This window comes from Protobothrops mucrosquamatus, unplaced genomic scaffold, assembly GCF_001527695.2.
Source record: "Protobothrops mucrosquamatus isolate PMUCROS unplaced genomic scaffold, P.Mucros_1.0 scaffold66, whole genome shotgun sequence".
In the NCBI taxonomy this organism is placed as follows: Eukaryota; Metazoa; Chordata; class Lepidosauria; order Squamata; family Viperidae; genus Protobothrops; species Protobothrops mucrosquamatus.
In genome coordinates this window covers 485,319-504,904 of record NW_015386444.1, presented here as the reverse complement: position 1 = coordinate 504,904, position 19,586 = coordinate 485,319, and the positions used below count along the sequence as shown (strand labels likewise).

Genomic DNA, 19,586 nt, shown 5'->3' with positions numbered 1-19,586 from the left:
TTTCTTGTTGCTTTAAGTGCTCTAGTGCTGCTCAACACACTGAGAAGGATTTATTATGCCAATCTGCTAAAGGCATCTGATGGATTGGGGCTTCTTAAAGGCTGGGTGCCCATTTTGATTAAGATTTTGGTTACTGCTAGAATGAAGGTATGGTTGTGCCTCTGAATCAATTACATTTATATTACCTCTTGTTATCCATGGAACCTAATACTGCCTTCTTTTCAGAGAAGCTCCAACTAATAAAATAGCCAAATAGATGCCTAAAGCATTGCTGGATGACAACAAAGAGAAAATCTGATAGGATATAAGAAAGAGTCATTGTTCAGGGCTTCCTTTCTCCTGGATAAGATGGACATACATTTAAGGCCACTGGTGAGGAATAACATGGTCATCTATTGGATAAAATTGTCCAGTTTTGCTGAGCTGGCTGGACATTGCTGGCTGGGAGGTCCTATGGAGTTGACAGAGATACAAGAGTGGAGTTGGCTTTGTTACCTGGGATGAGTTTAATCCTATTAGTCATGTGGAAGTGGACGGATCCTTAGGACTATGAGTTCAGTTACCTGAAACTTAGATTCATGTCCTCCTGCCTGGCCAAGGCCTGTGATTAGATCCAGATGTAGGGAATTAATCCTTCAGAGAGAGATTGCTCCACTGATGCTTAAGGAGGGGGATTCCCCACCAAAAAACCATCACTGGCCCCAACTGAAATGGACAGGTTTAGTCCATTTAGAAAGGTTGTTGCACTGCAACTTCAGAAAGATCTGGAGGAAGATCTTAGCTGGGTCCTTTTCAGTCATTATTTAACTTGCATATGCGAACTGAAACAGCATTGACTTGTGGATGACTTCTGATAGGGGTGGTAGACCCATCCTCACTCTCTTTAATCTCTAAGTAACTTTGAATTATCAATCATGTTATTCTTCTGGACTGACTCAGGTTGTTGAGAACGAGAGATACAATATGACGGTAGTTCTTCTCCTTTCTCCAGGACCAGGTCCAGTTAGTTTTAATAGAAGAGATTTGGTAAAAGTCTCCTTCTCTATAGGGGTTCCCAAGTCTCATGCTCTCCTGTTTAACATCTATATGAAGTTGCTGGGTGAGATCATCCATCAGCATGGGGTTAGTTATCAACTGCACATCTCTATCCAAGCTGACAAGTGATGCTGTTCTTTCTCAGTGCCTGGAGGGAGAGATTGTGTCCACAGATGGCTGGCAGTGGTTAGTTTGGGGTGACTAAAGTGATGGTGGGGGAGAGACAGTTAAGCCCCTGCAGGGTGACTGTAAAGATTATTCTAGATATCTGTCAGATAAAGCCATTCAACTTCTGTGGGTGTTAGACTCGATCTGGATAGATCCAATGGAAATGATTGAGACATGGCCTCACTTGGTTATCTGGAAGAGCTTAAGATAGCCAGTACTGTTATGAGCTGTGTCACGTGTAGTCTGGATCAATTGCCCTCCTACTTGGTTACAACATCCTGGGAGGTGGCAGGTTCAAGCCATGGTAAATGCTTCCATGTGTGAGAAGGCATAGGTATGTGAGAAGAAATAGGTAATGGTTTCCCCCTTCCTCAAGAAACCATTTTTGGACTCTATGGCTTTGAATAACTTCCATTCCAACCTTCCCTTTTCAAAGGATGGCAAGAGGATGGTAAGCTCTTCGCTACAGAGGGCCTTTGATGAAGCAGATTATTTTCAGTCAAGTTTCAGACTGAGCTATAGTATCAAGATAGCATTGGTCATACTTGTAGATGTGTGGAGGGCTTGGGATTTCGGAAGTGTGTTCAATTCATTCTATTCCTTCTGGATCCCTCACCAACTTTTGATACCATCAACCATAGTATTTTCTTGACCAGCCCCGAGGATTGGGAGTGGAGTATTGTTCTGCGCTGGTTTTTTGTGATTGCTATCAGTCAGTGCTAGTGAGGGGGGAGAAGTCCAGCCTGAGCTCCTATTATATGGGTTTATCATATTATGTCTCTCCCCTCCTAATTAAGATCTATAGTCATCCACCAGCATGGGATTCAGTATCACCAGTAGGCTGATGATGCCCAATTATACACCTCTATCCTATATTAGGCAAATTATATTCAGGTACTAGCTCAGTGCCTTGAGGCTGTAAGGTTCTGGGGTAAGAGAAACCAGCTGTGAGTCAACCCTAAAAGACAAAATAGTTGTGGGTACCCCCTCCCCAACCTCATTATCAGAAAAGTTGACATCTCTGATTCAGAGATGATACAGAGTAACATTCCCCCAGGCAGATCTGGTGCACAACTTGGGAGTCCTCTTGGGACTCAAGGTTTCTGCTGGAAGAGCAGGAGGTAGTGTGCAAGGGGATCCTTTGCATAAATTCAACTTGTACACCAGTTGTGCCCATTCCTAGAACAGCAGATCTTTCTAAACCACCTCTGTTTTAGTCATCTCCCATTTAGATTACTGCAATGTGCTCTAATGGGGCTGCCATTGCAAACTATCAAGAAGCTGTAACTGATCCAGACTGGAGAGGCATGTGCAGTTTTGCCCTATATCTTGTGTCTCACCTGAATAACACTACTGCAAGAGCTATGCTAGATTCCAGATGCAATTCAAGATACTGGTTAGCACCTTTAAAGTTCTACATGGCATAGGGCCAGGTTATTTGCAGAATCATCTCTCTATGAGGGTACCTGGCTATTCTGCTAGGTTAGATAGGGTGAGTATACTCTGATGGAACTTCAGAGGTGCATCTTTTTTGTTACTACCCCAGCGCTTTGGAATAGCCTCCCATCTGAGATCCAAGGGATCCCCTTTAGTCTTCTGGAGGGCTATGGAGACCTGGATCTTTCCCTCAAGCTTTGTCTATGTAGGGGTTGAGCTGCAAGGATGTGTGCTATGGGGCCTGGAGGGTATTTTTGTTTTCAACCATGTTTTAATGCATTGTTGTGAGCCACGTAGAATCATTATATGAGATAGATGGCCATATAAGTTTAGTAAATAAATAAAATAAAAACCAAGTGATTTTGAGTTTCAAAGCCTCCCAAACCCAAAGGTTTTCCAAATATTGCATTGCTGTATACGAATCTCATATGTAATTTGGTGGTCCTCCTATACTCATGATTCCTGTTCAGGGAATATAAAAAAGACACAGCGAGCAGAGCTTTTGTATAGATTCATCTTGACACATTTTCTTGAACCATGACACGTTACTCAAGGTCATTCATGCTTTGGTCATCACCTGAATTACAGCAATGTACTTAAGGCTGCCCATGAAATGCACTCAGAAAATAGAGCTGGTCCAGACTGTGGCTGTGTAAGCAGTTATGGGAACACTTCAGTTTATCCATGTTACACCACTGCTCCAACAACTGCCTTGGTTCCCAGTAGGCTTTTGGCTGCAATTCAAACTCCTGATTAAAGCCTTTAATTGCATGGAGCCACCTTATTTGTGGGACCACCTTTCTCCATTTTTTTTCCTGTCTAACTCACTAGATCTGGCAGGCTGACCATGTTCTGGCTCCCATCTATTATGTATTAAGGAAGTGGGCCTTATCTATCATAATGCTTGCCCTTTGAAACATCATACTCCAACAAATTTATCTGGCCCAATCTTACTAATTTCCTGTTAACCTTGAAGATCTAACTCTTTCCTAGGCATGGGTCCTATAGATGACTGACTCCATCACTGTGGTTTCTTTGACATGACTAAAATTATGTGATCTCAGTCTCATTGTCCTTGACTGTGCTATTGGAGTATTGTTTTATATTGTTATTGTTATCTTTGGTTGTTGAGTGTCATCCTGTCTATGCCATCAAGAGTCAAAAGTGTGAGATGGGAAACTATATGAATCAAGGCAATAAATAAATAAATGTTCTGTATAAGCATTAAACAATACTTACTTAAAATATCATCTATATTTCCACTGTCAAGGCTTGTTATTTCACTTTGTGTTGGATGAAAAAAAGAGGATATCTGCAAGAATATAGACACCTTAAAATGTATCCATTAACCTTCCATACATACATAGTTTAGAACATTTTAGCATGGCCAAAATTGTTTCAGATATTACATGCATTAAGAGAGTTTAGCTTTGTTCTTGTCCTCCTCCCCAGTACCCAATGGATTTCTCCAGGAAAGACTCCTCCCCCAGGATGAAACACAAATTGTCGAAGATTTTAGTTCACTAAACAAATTACTGATATAATCTGTCACAATATAGTTATTATTCCTGCTCATACAATACATAAAGTGAGAGGAAATCAAGACAAGTTCATTTAATCAGTGCTCTTAAGAGCACTTTCTACTTACTAGTAATTTCTTTCACTGAAGGCACTCAGAACATACCCACTCTGCTAGAACTAATAAGATGGGCAGAATCAGAGATAGGCAACCTTATAAATAATCTGGCTCCATGCAATATAGAGATTTAAAGGTTACAAACAGTACCTGAATTGCATCTGGAAGCATATTGGGAGCCAGTGCAGCTCATGCAACTGTGGTATTATGCATTCTAGACCAGCTACAGCTTCCAAATGCTTTTCAAGGGCTGCCCCAAGTGCACAGAATTCCAATAGGCCAGGTTTCTAAGTATTTGATAAGCTAGTGGTAAATCAGCACTCTTGTTGACTGACAAGGAGTCCATTTCCCAGGCTTCAATCATTTCCCTAGCTATTTTTCTCCCTGCTTGGCCAACAATCTTAGTAGCTGCAAAATTTAATATATGTTCTTGTTCATTGCAATGTGAGGCCACTAATGAGTTTGGATCTCCTCCTTGTGTTCTTGTAAGATTCCTCCCCATCTATCCTACATAGTCACATAGGCAATCTCTGCAGGGATCCGGTGGATTACATTAGAAGTATCTTCTACCTCCAAACGATGGTTGCAATGCATGATTTGTCCTTGTAGGGTAGCCTCTGGGCAGTGTGAGATGCCCACTTGCAGATATTGGAAGTTGCATTCTACTGCTTCCTAATTGTTTTTGATATATGGTAGGGTGTGCCATATAGTTGATCTGTCTCAATTCCTCAAAAGTTGGAGATTAAACAATAATTGTCAATCTCCACTGGATTCAGAGCTGGCTTCTTGAATGGTAGGCAGATCATTACCCTTCTCAAAACTGCCAAAACTTCCTTTTCCTCCAAGGAAAGGCTTAGTACTATCTGGATATAATTTCCTATTACCCCTTCCTGGCTATTTTAACTATTTAAGTTTTCAAGGTTTTGGCTGCTGAGAAAGCAAGATTTTTCCTGAAATTCTATATTGAGATATCATAGAATTATAGGTTAAAAGGACTAGGTAATTCACTCCCATGGTTCTAGATAATTCCTGGTGGAGTGTGGCTATGGGTTTGTGGGCTATCACTATTCCTAGGGGTTGGAAAGTTCTGGCTGTCATTTCTGACACCACTTTTGTGTATGGTAGGGTTCATTTTTGCGTGGTGGTCAGTTGTGTGGTGTGTGGTGGTTTGGATGCTGTGTGTCAGAATACAAAGTTTTTGGGATAGTCATTAGAGAGAAAGATGTCAAACTATCACACAACACACAGCGGACCACCATGCAAAAACGAAGCCTACCATACACAAAAGGGGTGTCAGAAATGACAGCCAGAATTCTCCAATCCCTAGCAATAGCAATAGCCCATAAACCCACAGCCACACTGTGCCAGGAATTATCTAAAACCAAAGACAAGATACAGAAGGCTAAAAGAAGCAATGTCATCTATAAAATCAACTGTAACAATTGCAACCACTTCTATGGGGGACAAACATCACATCAATTAAAAACTAGGATCCACGAACACTGGCTGGCACTCAAACTCCATGATCCCAAATCCCTAATCACTACCCACACTGGCACCAAGCAATACCAGTTCAATTGGGCAGCACTAAAATCATCGGCCACACTACCACCTGCCATGTTTGGGAGTTCATCGAAGCCTGGTATTCCACAAGCAATTCTATCAACAGACATATTGATTTACAACCAGCATACAAACTCCTCAGAATCCAAATCAATTGCACAGCCATCCGGAGACAGCACCAATTCTCAAGCCCCCCCCCCAGCAGTTTACCTTCCAATGACCCTGACCTAATATAATCTCCCCATCACAAGACCCATTAGCAGCCTCTGACTGATGACTCATTCCTGACCCACTGATAGTTCACACCCTCCAACGACCCTGACCTGATGTACCACCCCATCACAAGCCTCTCTGATGACTCACACCTGCCCCATCACAAGACCCTCACTTGACACTCCCACACCTGAAGCCGTTATATAAGTAGAACCCTGACAAAGACATCCATTAAACATCGTTGAAGATGTTACCTAGCCTGGTAATGAAATATCTGGAAACCTACCCTCAAGCTCAGAGAATGAACCTTCACCTTCATCCTACACCTGACCTACAGATATTTGTCACTATTGCAGAAAATAAATTGTCTATAACAGTGGTGTCAAACTGCCGGCCCATGGTCACGCGGAAGCCCCCTTGCCGGCAATAGCAAAACTGTCCCGATAGGTTGTTCAATGTCGCATGACGTCACGAGTTTTGACATGTCTGGTCTATAATATGCAGTTCACATTTAGGTTGGAAATGTGAACAAGGGACATTTTATCATGTTTGGTGGTTGTGTAAAATAGCTAGAAATTTATGGATTCAAATAAAAACACTGATTCAAAAGATTTTAAAAATATAATTGAATCTAGAGGTTTCTTTTTGGGGATTGACGGACAAATATTGGAAAAACGTTTTTGTATAATAACTGAAGTGAGGAGATTTTTTGTAATAGTTTGCATAAAGACAGACAGATTTTATCTTTACCAACAATGGAAGAATGGTTAGTAAAGATGATGGATCTTACTAATATGACTAAACTGAATTTTTTGATCAGAGAAAATACAATATCTACATTTATTGCTGACTATAAACTTCTTATGGACTTTTTGCATTAAAAAAGTTTTACTAAAAATATATAATTTATGATTTTGATCAATTGATGATTAAAATGGATGGGTTAGAGAAAGTTTGTAACCACACAGTAAGAGGTAAATTGAAAACTTAAAATGCTGAGGATAGGAAAACTTTTAGCTTTCTCTTTGACTTCATTTATTTTTCCTTTTCCTTTCCTTTTTATTTTATGTTCATTTATATTAGTTTTTAATATTCCTTTTAAAAAATAGTTATTTATGAATTTGAACCATGATGTACATTCCATTTCCAGCAAAAAATAGGCTGCATCTCACAAGGACCAGAAGAATGTTTTGGGAAATCACTTGCTTGGATCATCAGAAGGGTTTTAAACTAAAACTGAAAGAAGAGCGAGAACAATCTTCAGGATCAAACCCCAAGCATAAAGATAGCCAATTAGATATTGAAGAAGGGAGTGGTGAAAAGGAAGAGGAAAAAAGTATTTGATCACCTATGTCATGTGTCTGATTAACGAAACACTTAAAGGAACTTTCAGGCATATTTGCTCCTAAAAGCATTTATTAAGGTTACAGAGACGTCAGTACAACATGGAGGAAACGCTTAGGACTGGCTTCTTTTCCGCTATGCATGTAATTCTAAGCATTTCCCTCCCACCTTTTTTGGGGGTCATGGTTCACATCTTCCAATCAACTTGGAAGATGTGATTTACTTCCAGTTTCTTTTCCCCTTCTGCCTGGTTTAACTATAAAAATGCCAGACAGCTCTGCATATTGTCAAAGCAAGAATATACAGTATTTGCAGCATTGACATCCGGCCCCCCTTACAAAAAGGACAGATCCTATAAAGCAAACTAAAGCATATGTTAAGGGTTATCTTTCGGTTTGTTGGGGTGTTTCACATGAAACCTTTTGACCAATCTATTAGCCTTTACTTCACTGGATTTCACCCAGGTGGCTTCGGATAACAGGTATCCCTTCCATTGTACTAGATACTGCAATTTCCCTCTAAAAATTCTAGAGTCAAGAATACGCTTTACTTCATAGTGGGTCTGTCCCGCAACCACGAGGGGCCCAGGTGCCTTCTTTGGAGGAGGTCTTAACATGGAGCCCCGATATGGCTTCAACAAGCTACAATGGAAAACTGGGTGAATTTTCCCTAAGAGTTTAGGGAGTTTTAGCTCTACTGTGACTGGGTTGATGATCCTTACTATGGGGAAAAGCCCCAAGAACTTTGGTCCCAATTTCTTGCTGGGCAACTTGAGGCGTAGATATTTAGTTGACAAATAAACCTTTTCCCCAACTTGGAATGTTCTTTGGGGAGCCCTCTTTTTATCAGCCTGCTTTTTATAGGTTTCAAAAGTCTTTTTTAAAGCAGCTTTTGTGTTTCTCCAAACTTCTTCCCACCCCTTCACCCACTGNCCTTTGCAGGCGATGAAATGAGCCTGCTTCGAGAACAGGTCTATTACAGTCCAGATGACAGTGTTTCCACTACTTTCAGGTAGGTCTACTATAAAGTCCATAGCTATTTCTTCCCATGGTTGAGAAGGGTCTGCCACGGGTTGCAGTAGTCCAGGGGTTTTCCCTGGGATTCTTTTCATTGTGGCACATACAGTACAACCTTTTACATAGTTTTCCACATCCTTTTTTAGCCCCGGCCACCAGAATTGTCGGCGGGTGAGGTGTAGGGTTTTCAAATATCCGAAGTGTCCAGCCTGTTTTTCATCATGGCTGTGCCTCAGACAATTTTGTTTTCTTCATTTTTAGATCTTCGCCGAATCTTTTCCAGAACCTCTCAAGATTAGAGGGAGTGGATGGGGTTCGGGACCCCAGATCGTTGTAAAAGGAGTTGGGTCCTAAGCATGATGTCATGTGTCTGATTAACAAAACACTTAAAGGAACTTTCAGGCATATTTGCTCCTAAAAGCATTTATTAAGGTTACAGAGACGTCAGTACAACATGGAGGAAATGCTTAGGACTGGCTTCTTTTCCGCTATGCATGTAATTCTAAGCATTTCCCTCCCACCTTTTTTTGGGGTCATGGTTCACATCTTCCAATCAACTTGGAAGATGTGATTTACTTCCGGTTTCTTTTCCCCTTCTGCCTGGTTTAACTATAAAAATGCCAGATAGCTCTGCATATTGTCAAAGCAAGAATATACAGTATTTGCAGCGTTGACAACCTACTGATTTTGTACATTTTCCCACTCATAAAGAAATGATCAGTCTATAATCTAATGGTAGGTTTATTTTAACAGTAAGAAACAGAATAACAACTAAAATCCAGAAAAGTGCATTTCAAAAAAGTTATAAATTGATTTGCATTTGAATGAGTGAAATAAGTATTTGATCCCCTATCAATCAACAAGATTTCTGGCTCCCAAGTGTCTTTTATATAGGTAACGAGCTGAGATTAGGAGCACTCTCTTAAAGGGAGTGCTCCTAATCTCAGCTTGTTACCTGTATAAAAGACACCAGTCCAGACTTCCGGTTCCAAATCGCGGTGCTGGCGGTCGTGCGGAGAAAGTTGTCTCTTCGCCAGCCGGTTTCCCTTCGCCAGTAGACCCTTAACAGGGTCGAAAGTCGCCCTGGAGGGGTGACTACCGATGAGGAGGACTCTCATCGGCCGTGGAAGGGCGGCAGCTCCTTCTACAGTCCGAGGCAGCTCCTTACAGCCGATGGAGAAAAGATTGGCCATTAACATGGCCGATCACTTAGCCATACCAGCCGAAAGTCAGAAGAACATCTAAGCATAAAGAACCACCGTGGAAGATCTGGGTGAGACCCTTCCTTCCCTCTCTTTACCCTAACTATCCCCCTGTGAAAAGCTTTTGGAATTATTTCCCTGCTTTGAGAGAGCGGCATCTGTTTACTGGGGAAAAAGAGCTCTGGAAACAAAGAAAAAATAATTACTTTTTACTGACTATTTTTATTCTTGGATACTCTGGGGTCCTGAAAAAAATCCTACTATAGAACTTTATTACTCTACTCTTTATTATTCTATCTAATTAAGCTGGAGAATATTTTTTTTTTACTTTCCTAACTGGATAAAACTGTATTGGAATCTGGAAAAAAAGATTTTATAGCCTACTGGGGACACCCTGTGGCGAAAGCTGACACTGCAATTGTATTTCCTCTTTGATTTTGAGGCTGGGTTTAACGTTCAAATTATTATAAAAGGGAAAAGATAAAGGATTTGAAACAGCTGGGTGGTGAAACTGCCTACTAGAACTGTGGTGGATATTGGCTGACTGTTAGTAAACATAGCCTCCACTAAAAGACTAAAAGATTATTTCACCACTGAAATGGAGGAATTTTACCCTCAGCTTAACTATAAGCTTATATTGGAAAAAATATTGGAGGTTACGGAGCAAATGAACTCTAGGATGAATACCAAAGATGATATTCCAGAACTACAAATTGAACCTCAAATTTTAACTGATCAACTTATAGGCCAAGGAATAATAGAGGAGGAACAGATCAACTTCAAAGAGGTCTGTATGCAACAACACACACAATTTAATGAGATGGAGGAACCTCACCCACAACTTAACTATAAACGTATACTGGAAAATTTTTTTGAAGCTACTGAGCAAGCGAATTCCAGAATAAAAGCCCTTGCCCCAAAACTTCAAACTGACTTCCAGACTCCAATTGACTACTCCATAAGTCATAAAACAACAGAAGAGGAACAAATCAACACAGAAGAGGACATTACACAATCCTACGTACAACTCATTGAGAACTTTGACGACCAAAGAATGACTTTAATTAAAACACTTGTAATGCCAAAAGCAACAAGAAATGATTTGCAAACACGAAGTATTGAAAACTGTGATAACGTGGATAACCAACTAGTAACCACAACACTGAACAAAACTGATTATACTACTCAGACGATACTGGAAGAAGGAGAAGAGAAGTACGACCAGACTGAATTGTTGATAAACACTCCTAATCAAATACTGAGATTTGATGACATAGAGGCTCTTTTATGGAAACCTGTCTGGCACAAAAAGAAAGCCAGAGTTAGATTCAAAAATGAGACTTAAAATTTTACTTAATGGGTCAAAAAGGCTTTTAGAGATTTTGACTGATTTAATACTAACTGAGATGAACTGACTAGATTATAGTTTGGAATTATAATAAGGAAAAGGTTTTATATAAAGAATTATTAGGATAAGAAATAGAACATATACATGAAATATAGTAAGAAGGTATCTTTTGGAACAATATGTTTGTTTTAGGTATGATAATTACTTTGATGGGATTTAAATTTTACTTAATGGGTCAAAAAGACTTTTTAGAGATATAGATTGATTTATAGAATATATATCTGAAATAGAGTAAGAATGTATTTTTTGGGAGTAATATTTTTATTTTAGGTATGATAACCACTTTGCAATGGAAGGAGAACAAGAAAATGGATTGTGATAAAGGAAGATAGGCATTAATAAATGAGTTATTAGATTAAGAAATAGAATATATTTGGGAAATGTAAGAATGTAACTGTTAGAATAATATGTTTATTTTAGACATAATTATTATGTTATGAAACAAGGGAATTTAGGGATACCCGAAGTATAAATAATATGTTTATTTAAGGCTAAATTGGATTATGGTAACTGTAAGTTAGTAAAGCTTAAAAACAGGATTTGGACTTATATAGGTGAAATGCTATTGATAATTTTTTTTGATTGATTGAACTTTATTTAGCAATGTATTAATTTGAATATGTTATATTAACTGAGGGAAATAGAGAAGGAATCTTTAAAGAATTAACCTGAGCCATATATGTACGATTTTGTTTTTGTTTTGGGATGATTGACTACCCCATCACCACGTTGTTTCCCAAGCACCTTGATGTAAAAACTAAAAAACTAATAAAACTTGTTAAAAAAAAAAAAGACACCAGTCCACAGAAGCAATCAATCAATCAGATTCCAAACTCTTCACGATGGCCAAAATCAAAGAGCTGTCCAAGGATGTTAGGGACAAGATTGTACACCTATACAAGGTTGGAAAGGGCTACAAGACTATCGTCTAGCAGCTTGGTGAGAAGGGGACAACAGTTGGTGCAATTATTCGCAAATGGGTGGATGCTCGAAATCTTAGGACTCCTAAACTCTTTCAGGTGTTTCATAGGAAATATCCTGATAAATCTGGGTTATATACTGTCCCCTAAATGGTTTGTTGTATTGTTTTCCTTATGCTTTATATGTTTTATAGGGCTAGTGCCCCTGTCAAAGAGGGCCAAATGTCAGCCATATTTCCTGCTTGTAGTCTGCTGCTTGCCCTCGGATGCCATGGAAACGGGAATGGGTAGTATTTGGATTGGGGAAATGAGCTGGTGTGAGGTGTTCCCATGAGAATTGGAAAGAAGGATCACTCCCCATCATCAGAGCAGAGATGTTTAGACTTCATCAAGATGTTTAGACTTCATCAACCATCCTGAACCTCCAGAGCTGCACACCATCTGCTGAAGAGAATTTCTCATAACATCATGCTGGACATTGATTGGCCTGCAGGGGCAGACCATGGCGGGAAAGGTTATGGTAAAACTTACAATGTGTAATTTTCACACAGTTTTTACTCAGATCTTGCCTTGCTTTTGCTGCTATCAGTTCATTCTTAGTAAAAGCACCTCTTCTCTAAATCCTTGGAGTTGGGGGTTTTCTTTCTTAAGACTTAGTTGAATGGAGGCAGACCTGACACAAAATTTCATTTTTTTCCCCATTGGGAGCTCAAAATCAGGTAGCAATTTCTAAATAGAAACAAAGTTCAATATATTCTGTTCTTTGGATAAAAGAATCAATTTGACTATCTCTGTTTCTCCTAGCTGTGGGGAATAATATAAACTTCTGTTTATTCATTAATCTTCATCGTAATTCATATTTTAAAAATCCCTATTTTATTTTTTAACCCTGAAGGGAGAAAACACTTTTTCTAGTTTTTATATTTTACAAACTTTAAAAATTACTCAAGTATTATGCATAATTATCCTCATGGAGTAAGTCTTTTTCTTCTCTTGTTTTCAAATTTGATCAATAGTATTTTATAAACTTTGGGAATTTTTCGACATTACATAAAAGGATAGAAAACATACATTTACTAACTCATTTTATAAATGCAAAACTACCTTAAAGCTTTCTTTCAATACATATACACAAGGCTAGAATGGGCTACAAGACTATCGCCAAGCAGTTTGGTGAGAAGATGACAACAGTTGGTACAATTATTCGCAAATGGAAGAAACACAAAATAACTGTCAATCTCCCTCGGTCTGGGGCTCCATGCAGGATCTCACCTTGTGGAATTTCAATTATCATGAGAACTGTGAGGAATCAGCCCAGACCTACACGGGAGGACCTTGTCAATGAATGCAAAGGGGCGTTGGTCTTACCTGAACGCCGTTTCTCAGCATGATGATGGATAATCCACATGATTGGGTTTCCTGAAGCCCCTTGTACCCAATAAGACTAAGTCTGAGATAGCCACGCCTCCTGCCTGGTCGCACATGCCCAGTTCCGACAGAGGCGAAGCAACAGACAAAGTCAGGCGTGTTGTTCTCCAGACTCCTGTCACCATGCCCATGAACCAATGAAAAGAAAAAAGGGGCGGGGGTGGATTATCCATCATCATGCTGAGAAACGGCGTTCAGGTAAGACCAACGCCCTTCTCCAGCATGAGGGATGGATAATTCACATGATTGGGACATACCAAAGTTCGCCTGTCCCTAGGGAGGGTTAACAGACGGGGCACGTGATGCAGGAGATGATACTACCCTCTGCAATACTCGACGGCCAAAGGCAGCGTCAGCAGGAGCAAAACTATCTATCTTATAATGACGGATAAATGGCGAAGGGGACGACCAGGTCGCCGCCCGACAGATTTCACCGATAGGCGCTTGAGTAGCCCAGGCAGCAGAAGTGGCCGCGCTACGAGTAGAGTGAGCTGTGATACGTGACGGCACGGCCAATGATTGTGATTGATATGCTCTAGCAATACAAGCCTTTATCCATCTAGCGATGGTGGTAGAAGAGATCTTGAGACCCATTGAGGTCAGAGCGAATGACAAGAAGAGGGCCTCTGACCTTCGGAAAAAAGATGTCCTCTTAATATAAATGCGAAGTGCCCTGTGAACATCCAAGGTGTGCCATTTGCGGGCCAAGTCACTGGATGGACGAGGACAAAAACTAGGTAACACCACTTCCTGTGACCGGTGAAATAAGGAATTCACCTTCGGAACAAATGTGGGATCCAAACGTAAAATAACACAATCCGGGCAAAATAAACAAAGATCCTCCCTCACCGAAAGAGCAGCCAATTCGGAAATGCGTCTGGCAGAGGTCACTGCCACCAGAAAGGCTACTTTCATGGATAAGAGATTGAGATCACATGAGTGAAGAGGTTCAAAAGGTGACCCGGTAAGGGCCTGTAAAACCTTTGACAAATCCCAGGAAGGATACCGATGAACCGTTGGGGGCTTGATATTAACTGCTCCCTTAAGGAAAGAATGGATCATCGGATGGTGCGCGAGGGAGGAAGCGTCGTCGCAGGAAATAACCGTAGCCAAGGCCGCCACCTGTCTCCTGAAAGTACTAGGAGACAGCACTTTATCCATTCCATCAAGCAGAAACTGTAGAACCTGAGGAACAGCGAGAGAAGACAACTGAACATGACGACTAGACATCCAAGATGTAAACCTCCTCCAAGTAGAGTCATAAACTCTATTCGTTGACAGTCGCCTAGAAGCCTGGATGATGTCAATGACTCTCGGAGGATAATCCTCCTCTGTCAAACGTCTCCGCTCAAACGCCATACGGTTAATTGTAACCACTGAGGATCGGGATGGCGAAGCGTCCCCTGAGTGAGAACTATCCGGTCTGGGGGTATCTGCCACGGAGTGGCTACTGATAGGCTCATGAGGTCGGCGAACCAAGGGCGCCTCGGCCAATGAGGGGCTATGAGAACCACCTCCGCCCTCTCTCTCAGAATCTTGCGGATGACAGCCGGAAGTATGGGAAGCGGAGGGAAGGCATAAAAAAGACCCCGGGGCCAGGGGATGCGTAGGGCATCCACTCCCTCCGCCTTGGAGATTGAAAACGGGAGAAAAACCTTGGAAGTTGAGAGTTGTTCGCCAAGGCGAACAAGTCTAGGATTGGGTGTCCTACCCTGCGAGATATGTCTGAGAACAGGTCTGGATCCAGTCGCCACTCTGAATGATCCACCGTCACTCTGCTGAGAGCGTCTGCCTGGTGGTTGACCTTCCCCGAGATGTGATCCGCCTTTATCGATGACAGGTTGGCCTCTGCCCAAGAGCAGAGCAGTCTGGCCTCTGCCATCAGAGAGCTCGATCTGGTGCCCCCGACGGTTCACATGTGCTTTGGCCGCAATGTTGTCCGTGAGGACAAGAACGTGCTGGCCTCTCACCTCGTGACTGAAGTGACATAACGCCAGATGAATTGCCCTCAGTTCCAGCCAATTTATGTTGTGTGATAGATCCTTTTTGGACCATCTCCCCTGGGCAATTTGAGACTGGAGGTGAGCCCCCCAGCCGAAAAGGCTGGCATCCATGGTGAGCACTATTCTTGACTGTTCCCTGAATTTCGAGCCCTTGTTGATGGCTCGAGAACACTACCATTGGAGCGACTGTGCTACTAGAGGAGTCAACCGCACCAATATGTTGGAGGATGATAATTTCCTTCTCTGAAAAGGAAGGAGGAACCATTGCAGGGCTCGTGAATGAAGTCTGGACCAGGGTACAATGGCAATGCAAGATATCATCTTGCCTAAGAGTTGTGAGAGAGTGAGGAGTGAGACCGGCGGTCCGGTGAAAGATAGATCATGCATGAGCCATATCTATTACTGCTCCGAGATGAAGAAGCCGTGTGGACGGAGTCAGCTGGCATTTGGGGAAATTCACCAAGAATCCGTGATCCTGGAGTACCTCTATTGTGCGGGCCACCTCTGACCGTGCAGCCTGGACCGACCCTGATTGTATGAGTATGTCGTCCAGATAACACTGGATCCGGATGGATTCCAGTCTGAGGTGGGCTGCCAGGACCGACAGGATCTTTGTGAAGACCCTCGGGGCGGATGAAAGGCCAAATGGAAGTGCTCTGTATTGATAATGATAAGATCCGTAGCAGAATCTGAGAAATCTGCGATGTGGGTGAAAAATTGGAATGTGAAGATACGCCTCCTTGAGGTCGATGGACGTGAGGTCGTTTTTTCGTATGCTGGCTAGAATGGAATGCAGTGTTTGCATTTTGAATTTTTTGTATATCAGATAAGAGTTTAATAGCTTTAGATCCAGAATGGCCCTCCATCCTCCCTAGGACTTTGGAACTATGAAGAGGATTGAATAAAAACCTCGTCCCCATTGATCGGGAGGGACCGGTTCTATTGCTTTTATTGTGAGAAGATGGGTAATGGCCTCCTTCATGAGAGCCCGTTTTGACGGGTGTGAAGGCGTTGGGCAAGAGATGGAACGGTTTGCCGGTTTTGTGAAGAATTCTAAAGTCAGACCCTGGGTAACGGTGGACAAGACCCAGGCATCTGTGGTGGTGTCCCCCCAACTCCGAGAGAACAGGGAGAGGCGACCGCCTATGGGGGGTCCCTCCCCAAAGTCACTTATTCCTCCGATAGGGACGGCCCCCCGCCCCTCGAAAGGGCTGCCTAGATTGCTGTTGTTGTCTAGGCTTGTTTCCAAAACGTTCCGCCTGCCGGTCCATTTTCGGAGCAAAGGAACGTGCTGGTTAAGACCAAGTGGAGCCCTGGGTATTGCCTCTGAATCCCTGACGGCGATAAAAGGGGGTAGGCTTTCTATCTGCCCGCCTGCCTTGGTGGACCAAAACCTTCTTCTTGTCCTTATTCTCTACCAAGTATGGCTCCAGGGCTTCTCCAAATAATTTTCCACCAGTGTAAGGAGCGGTGGACAAATGACCCTTAGATTTCAGATCCGCCTTCCAGTGCTTAAGCCAAAGTAGGCGCCTGGCAGATATATTAGCTGCTATTGCTCTGGCTGAAAAACGAGCTGCATGTAGCGTTGCATCTGCTGTGTACTCAACAGCCGCTAACAATTTACCTAATGTTTGATGGGCGCGGACTTGATCCTTTGGAATCAAATCCTGAAGCTCCTGGAGCCAAGTGATAGAGGAACGAGAGAAAAAGGAGGCCGACGTGGACGCCTTTACCGCCCACCCTGAAGCCTGATGTGCTCTCCTCAGGGAGTACTCCGATTTCCTGTCCTCTGGCTTAAGTGCCTCCGCCATATCCCCCGCGATAGTGGTGTTGGAAAAGATAGGCGTGAGGGATGTGTCAACTGAGGGAACCTCCAAGAGGTTGGTTAAGGATGGTGCCACGCTGAATAATTTCTTGTCGGAGGACCCAGGTGCCAGGGAGAGACCCAGATTGGTCCACTGCTTTTTTACCGTATTGGTAAAAATGGGGGGGCAGGGAATGTGTTTTTCAGTTATCGTGGGTTCAGCGAACAAACGATTTGCAGTTTGACTGGTGGAAGGGACAGGTTCTGGATCAGGCTCTGGCGCTATCTGGGATGTAGCCGTGGCCTTGTTTAGAATAGTCTTGAACAGGGCGGGATCAAAGAGTCCCACAAAAGGAGATGACTCTTGAGGATCCCCTTCATCCTCTGATAAGGCTGCTCCCCGTGATTCCTCAATGCCAGAATAAGAGCCTTCACTCTGTGAGGAATGGTCAGAAGGTATAGAACAAACGTAATCCGGGGTGGTGGATTTACGTTGGGAAGGTGTAGAGTGTTGTGATTTCTGTAGGGATGAAAGACAGTCTAAAACCTGTGTGAGCATAGATTGCAATTGTTCCGGTGCAATCATCTGTGACTGCTCGGTACGGAGACCGGCGGCAGTGGGCATAAATGTAGCCAATGGAGAATGGTGAGGCGCCATTTAAGGAGCCCCCCAAGACAGATTTGGATTGGGCGTTATGGAACTAGCCGTTAAAGATTGAGAGCCACCCTCCGGAGACAATGGCCTGTGTACCTGTGCAATTGTAGTTACCTGGGGGCTGAATGGAGAAGTCCCAGGAGGTTCAGGAACAACCGGTACCTGTTGTGGTGAAACTGCCTTTTGAGCCTTGGATATCTGCCTCTCTAGGGCTTGATGTCTTCTGGCAGCCTCCTTTTCAGCTCTTTTGGATGGAGCCTTACTGGATAAGGCTTTTGCCCTGGCTTTGAGCTTGCCAGCTACTTCAGTTTTTGGCGACTTGCGCCTCCTTTTAGCTGGAGGGCTGGTTGGCGCCAGAACCAGGTCAGGCTGTGCCTCTTCCGCTATTGCTCTCCTATAGAGAAAACTGAGAAAGGGAGTAGCAAGAAACAGTCTTGAGTGAAAAAACAGGAAGAAAAACCTGTGGAACACCCTTGTTTATTGAAAACTTGTAAAAGGTATTGTGACCTGAGAACCCTTCAGCACAAGTCTGAAGGTGGGTTGCAGCAGGCAATGAGAACAGAGGAACTGGAAAACCAGTATGGACTCCTTGCTAGAAACCTGAATCCCTTCAGCGCAAGTCTGAGGGTGGGATAACCAGGTAGCAAAGGCTGGATGGAACCAAGGTGGCCCCCCTGCCAGGGAGTGTCAGCCTATATCCCTTCAGCACCAGACTGAGGGTGGGATGACCAGGCTGATGAAGGCTGGAAGATAAACCTGGTAACCTATGAGTAGGTTAGGCCTGAGACCCTTCAGAGCAAGTCTGAGGGTGGGTCAGAAACAGGCTAGGAGCTGAGGCTCAATGAGAATTTTCAGGACTGGTAAGACCAGTATATAGCTCCGTGTAAAAATTCCCTGTGACACAGTATGATGTGATTAGGACTTAGTGGTAGGCAAGGGGAGACCAACTCCCAATGAGAACAGATGAAGATGCTATTGAAATAACTCTATATCCTGTCAGGGGCAATATATTCTTACCAGAATAAAGAGGGGGGGGGAAGAGAGAATCAGCCACAAGCAGTAAGTAGATTCTGTTTGATTTGGAAAACTCCTGTTATTACTGATGAAGGAGTTGTGCAATAACAATTAGGCCTACAAAATGGCGGCCGCCAGACACGTGGCAATCCAACCAACTCTGTGCCTATCCTGCAGTGCAGGCCTCAATGATAAAATGGCGGACCCCAAAACCGAAAGAGAAAATGGCAGCCGCCACACCCTTGACTCAAGAAGCAAAAGATTCCACTTTTTTAAAAAAGATTAAAGCGATCCGCAGCAGTTTGGGGCTTTGCACGGCCTTTCCACGTTCCCCCAAAGCGATCATGCTTCAAACTAAATTTTTCGGGAGGAGAAGAAGGCCTCCCAAACTAAAGCCTCCCTTTCGGCTGTGTTTGCCTGCACTCCGAGGCTCCGAGCAGCTGGGGCGAGCGGAGAAAAGACTCCACAACTCCCAAGCTCCAAAAGCCACAAACAAGAACAAACAAAGCAGGGATCAGCTAAAAGTTTATTTATTTATTTATTATTTATTTATTTATTTATTTATTTTATTTAATTTATATGCCGCCCTTCTCCCGACGGGACTCAGGGCGGCGCACAACATATTTAAAACAAAACATAAATACATTCCCCCCCCGATAAAACCGAATTAAATCAAATTTTAAAGTTGTGTCTCTGTCAAATTGCTAAAAAAATAAACCCCATATAAAATCCTCCCTAGG

General features: G+C 42.7%; 1 protein-coding gene across 1 annotated transcript in view; it reads right to left on the bottom strand.

The window, feature by feature from the left end:
* Window positions 1-19,586, bottom strand: part of ERP44 (endoplasmic reticulum protein 44) — a 150,569-nt gene that overhangs the window by 86,575 nt on the left and 44,408 nt on the right. Inside the window, exon 2 of the mRNA XM_015812071.1 lies at window positions 3,880-3,952. Within this exon, the coding sequence (XP_015667557.1) occupies window positions 3,880-3,952 (73 nt within the window). The remainder of the gene's footprint in view (window positions 1-3,879; window positions 3,953-19,586) is intronic.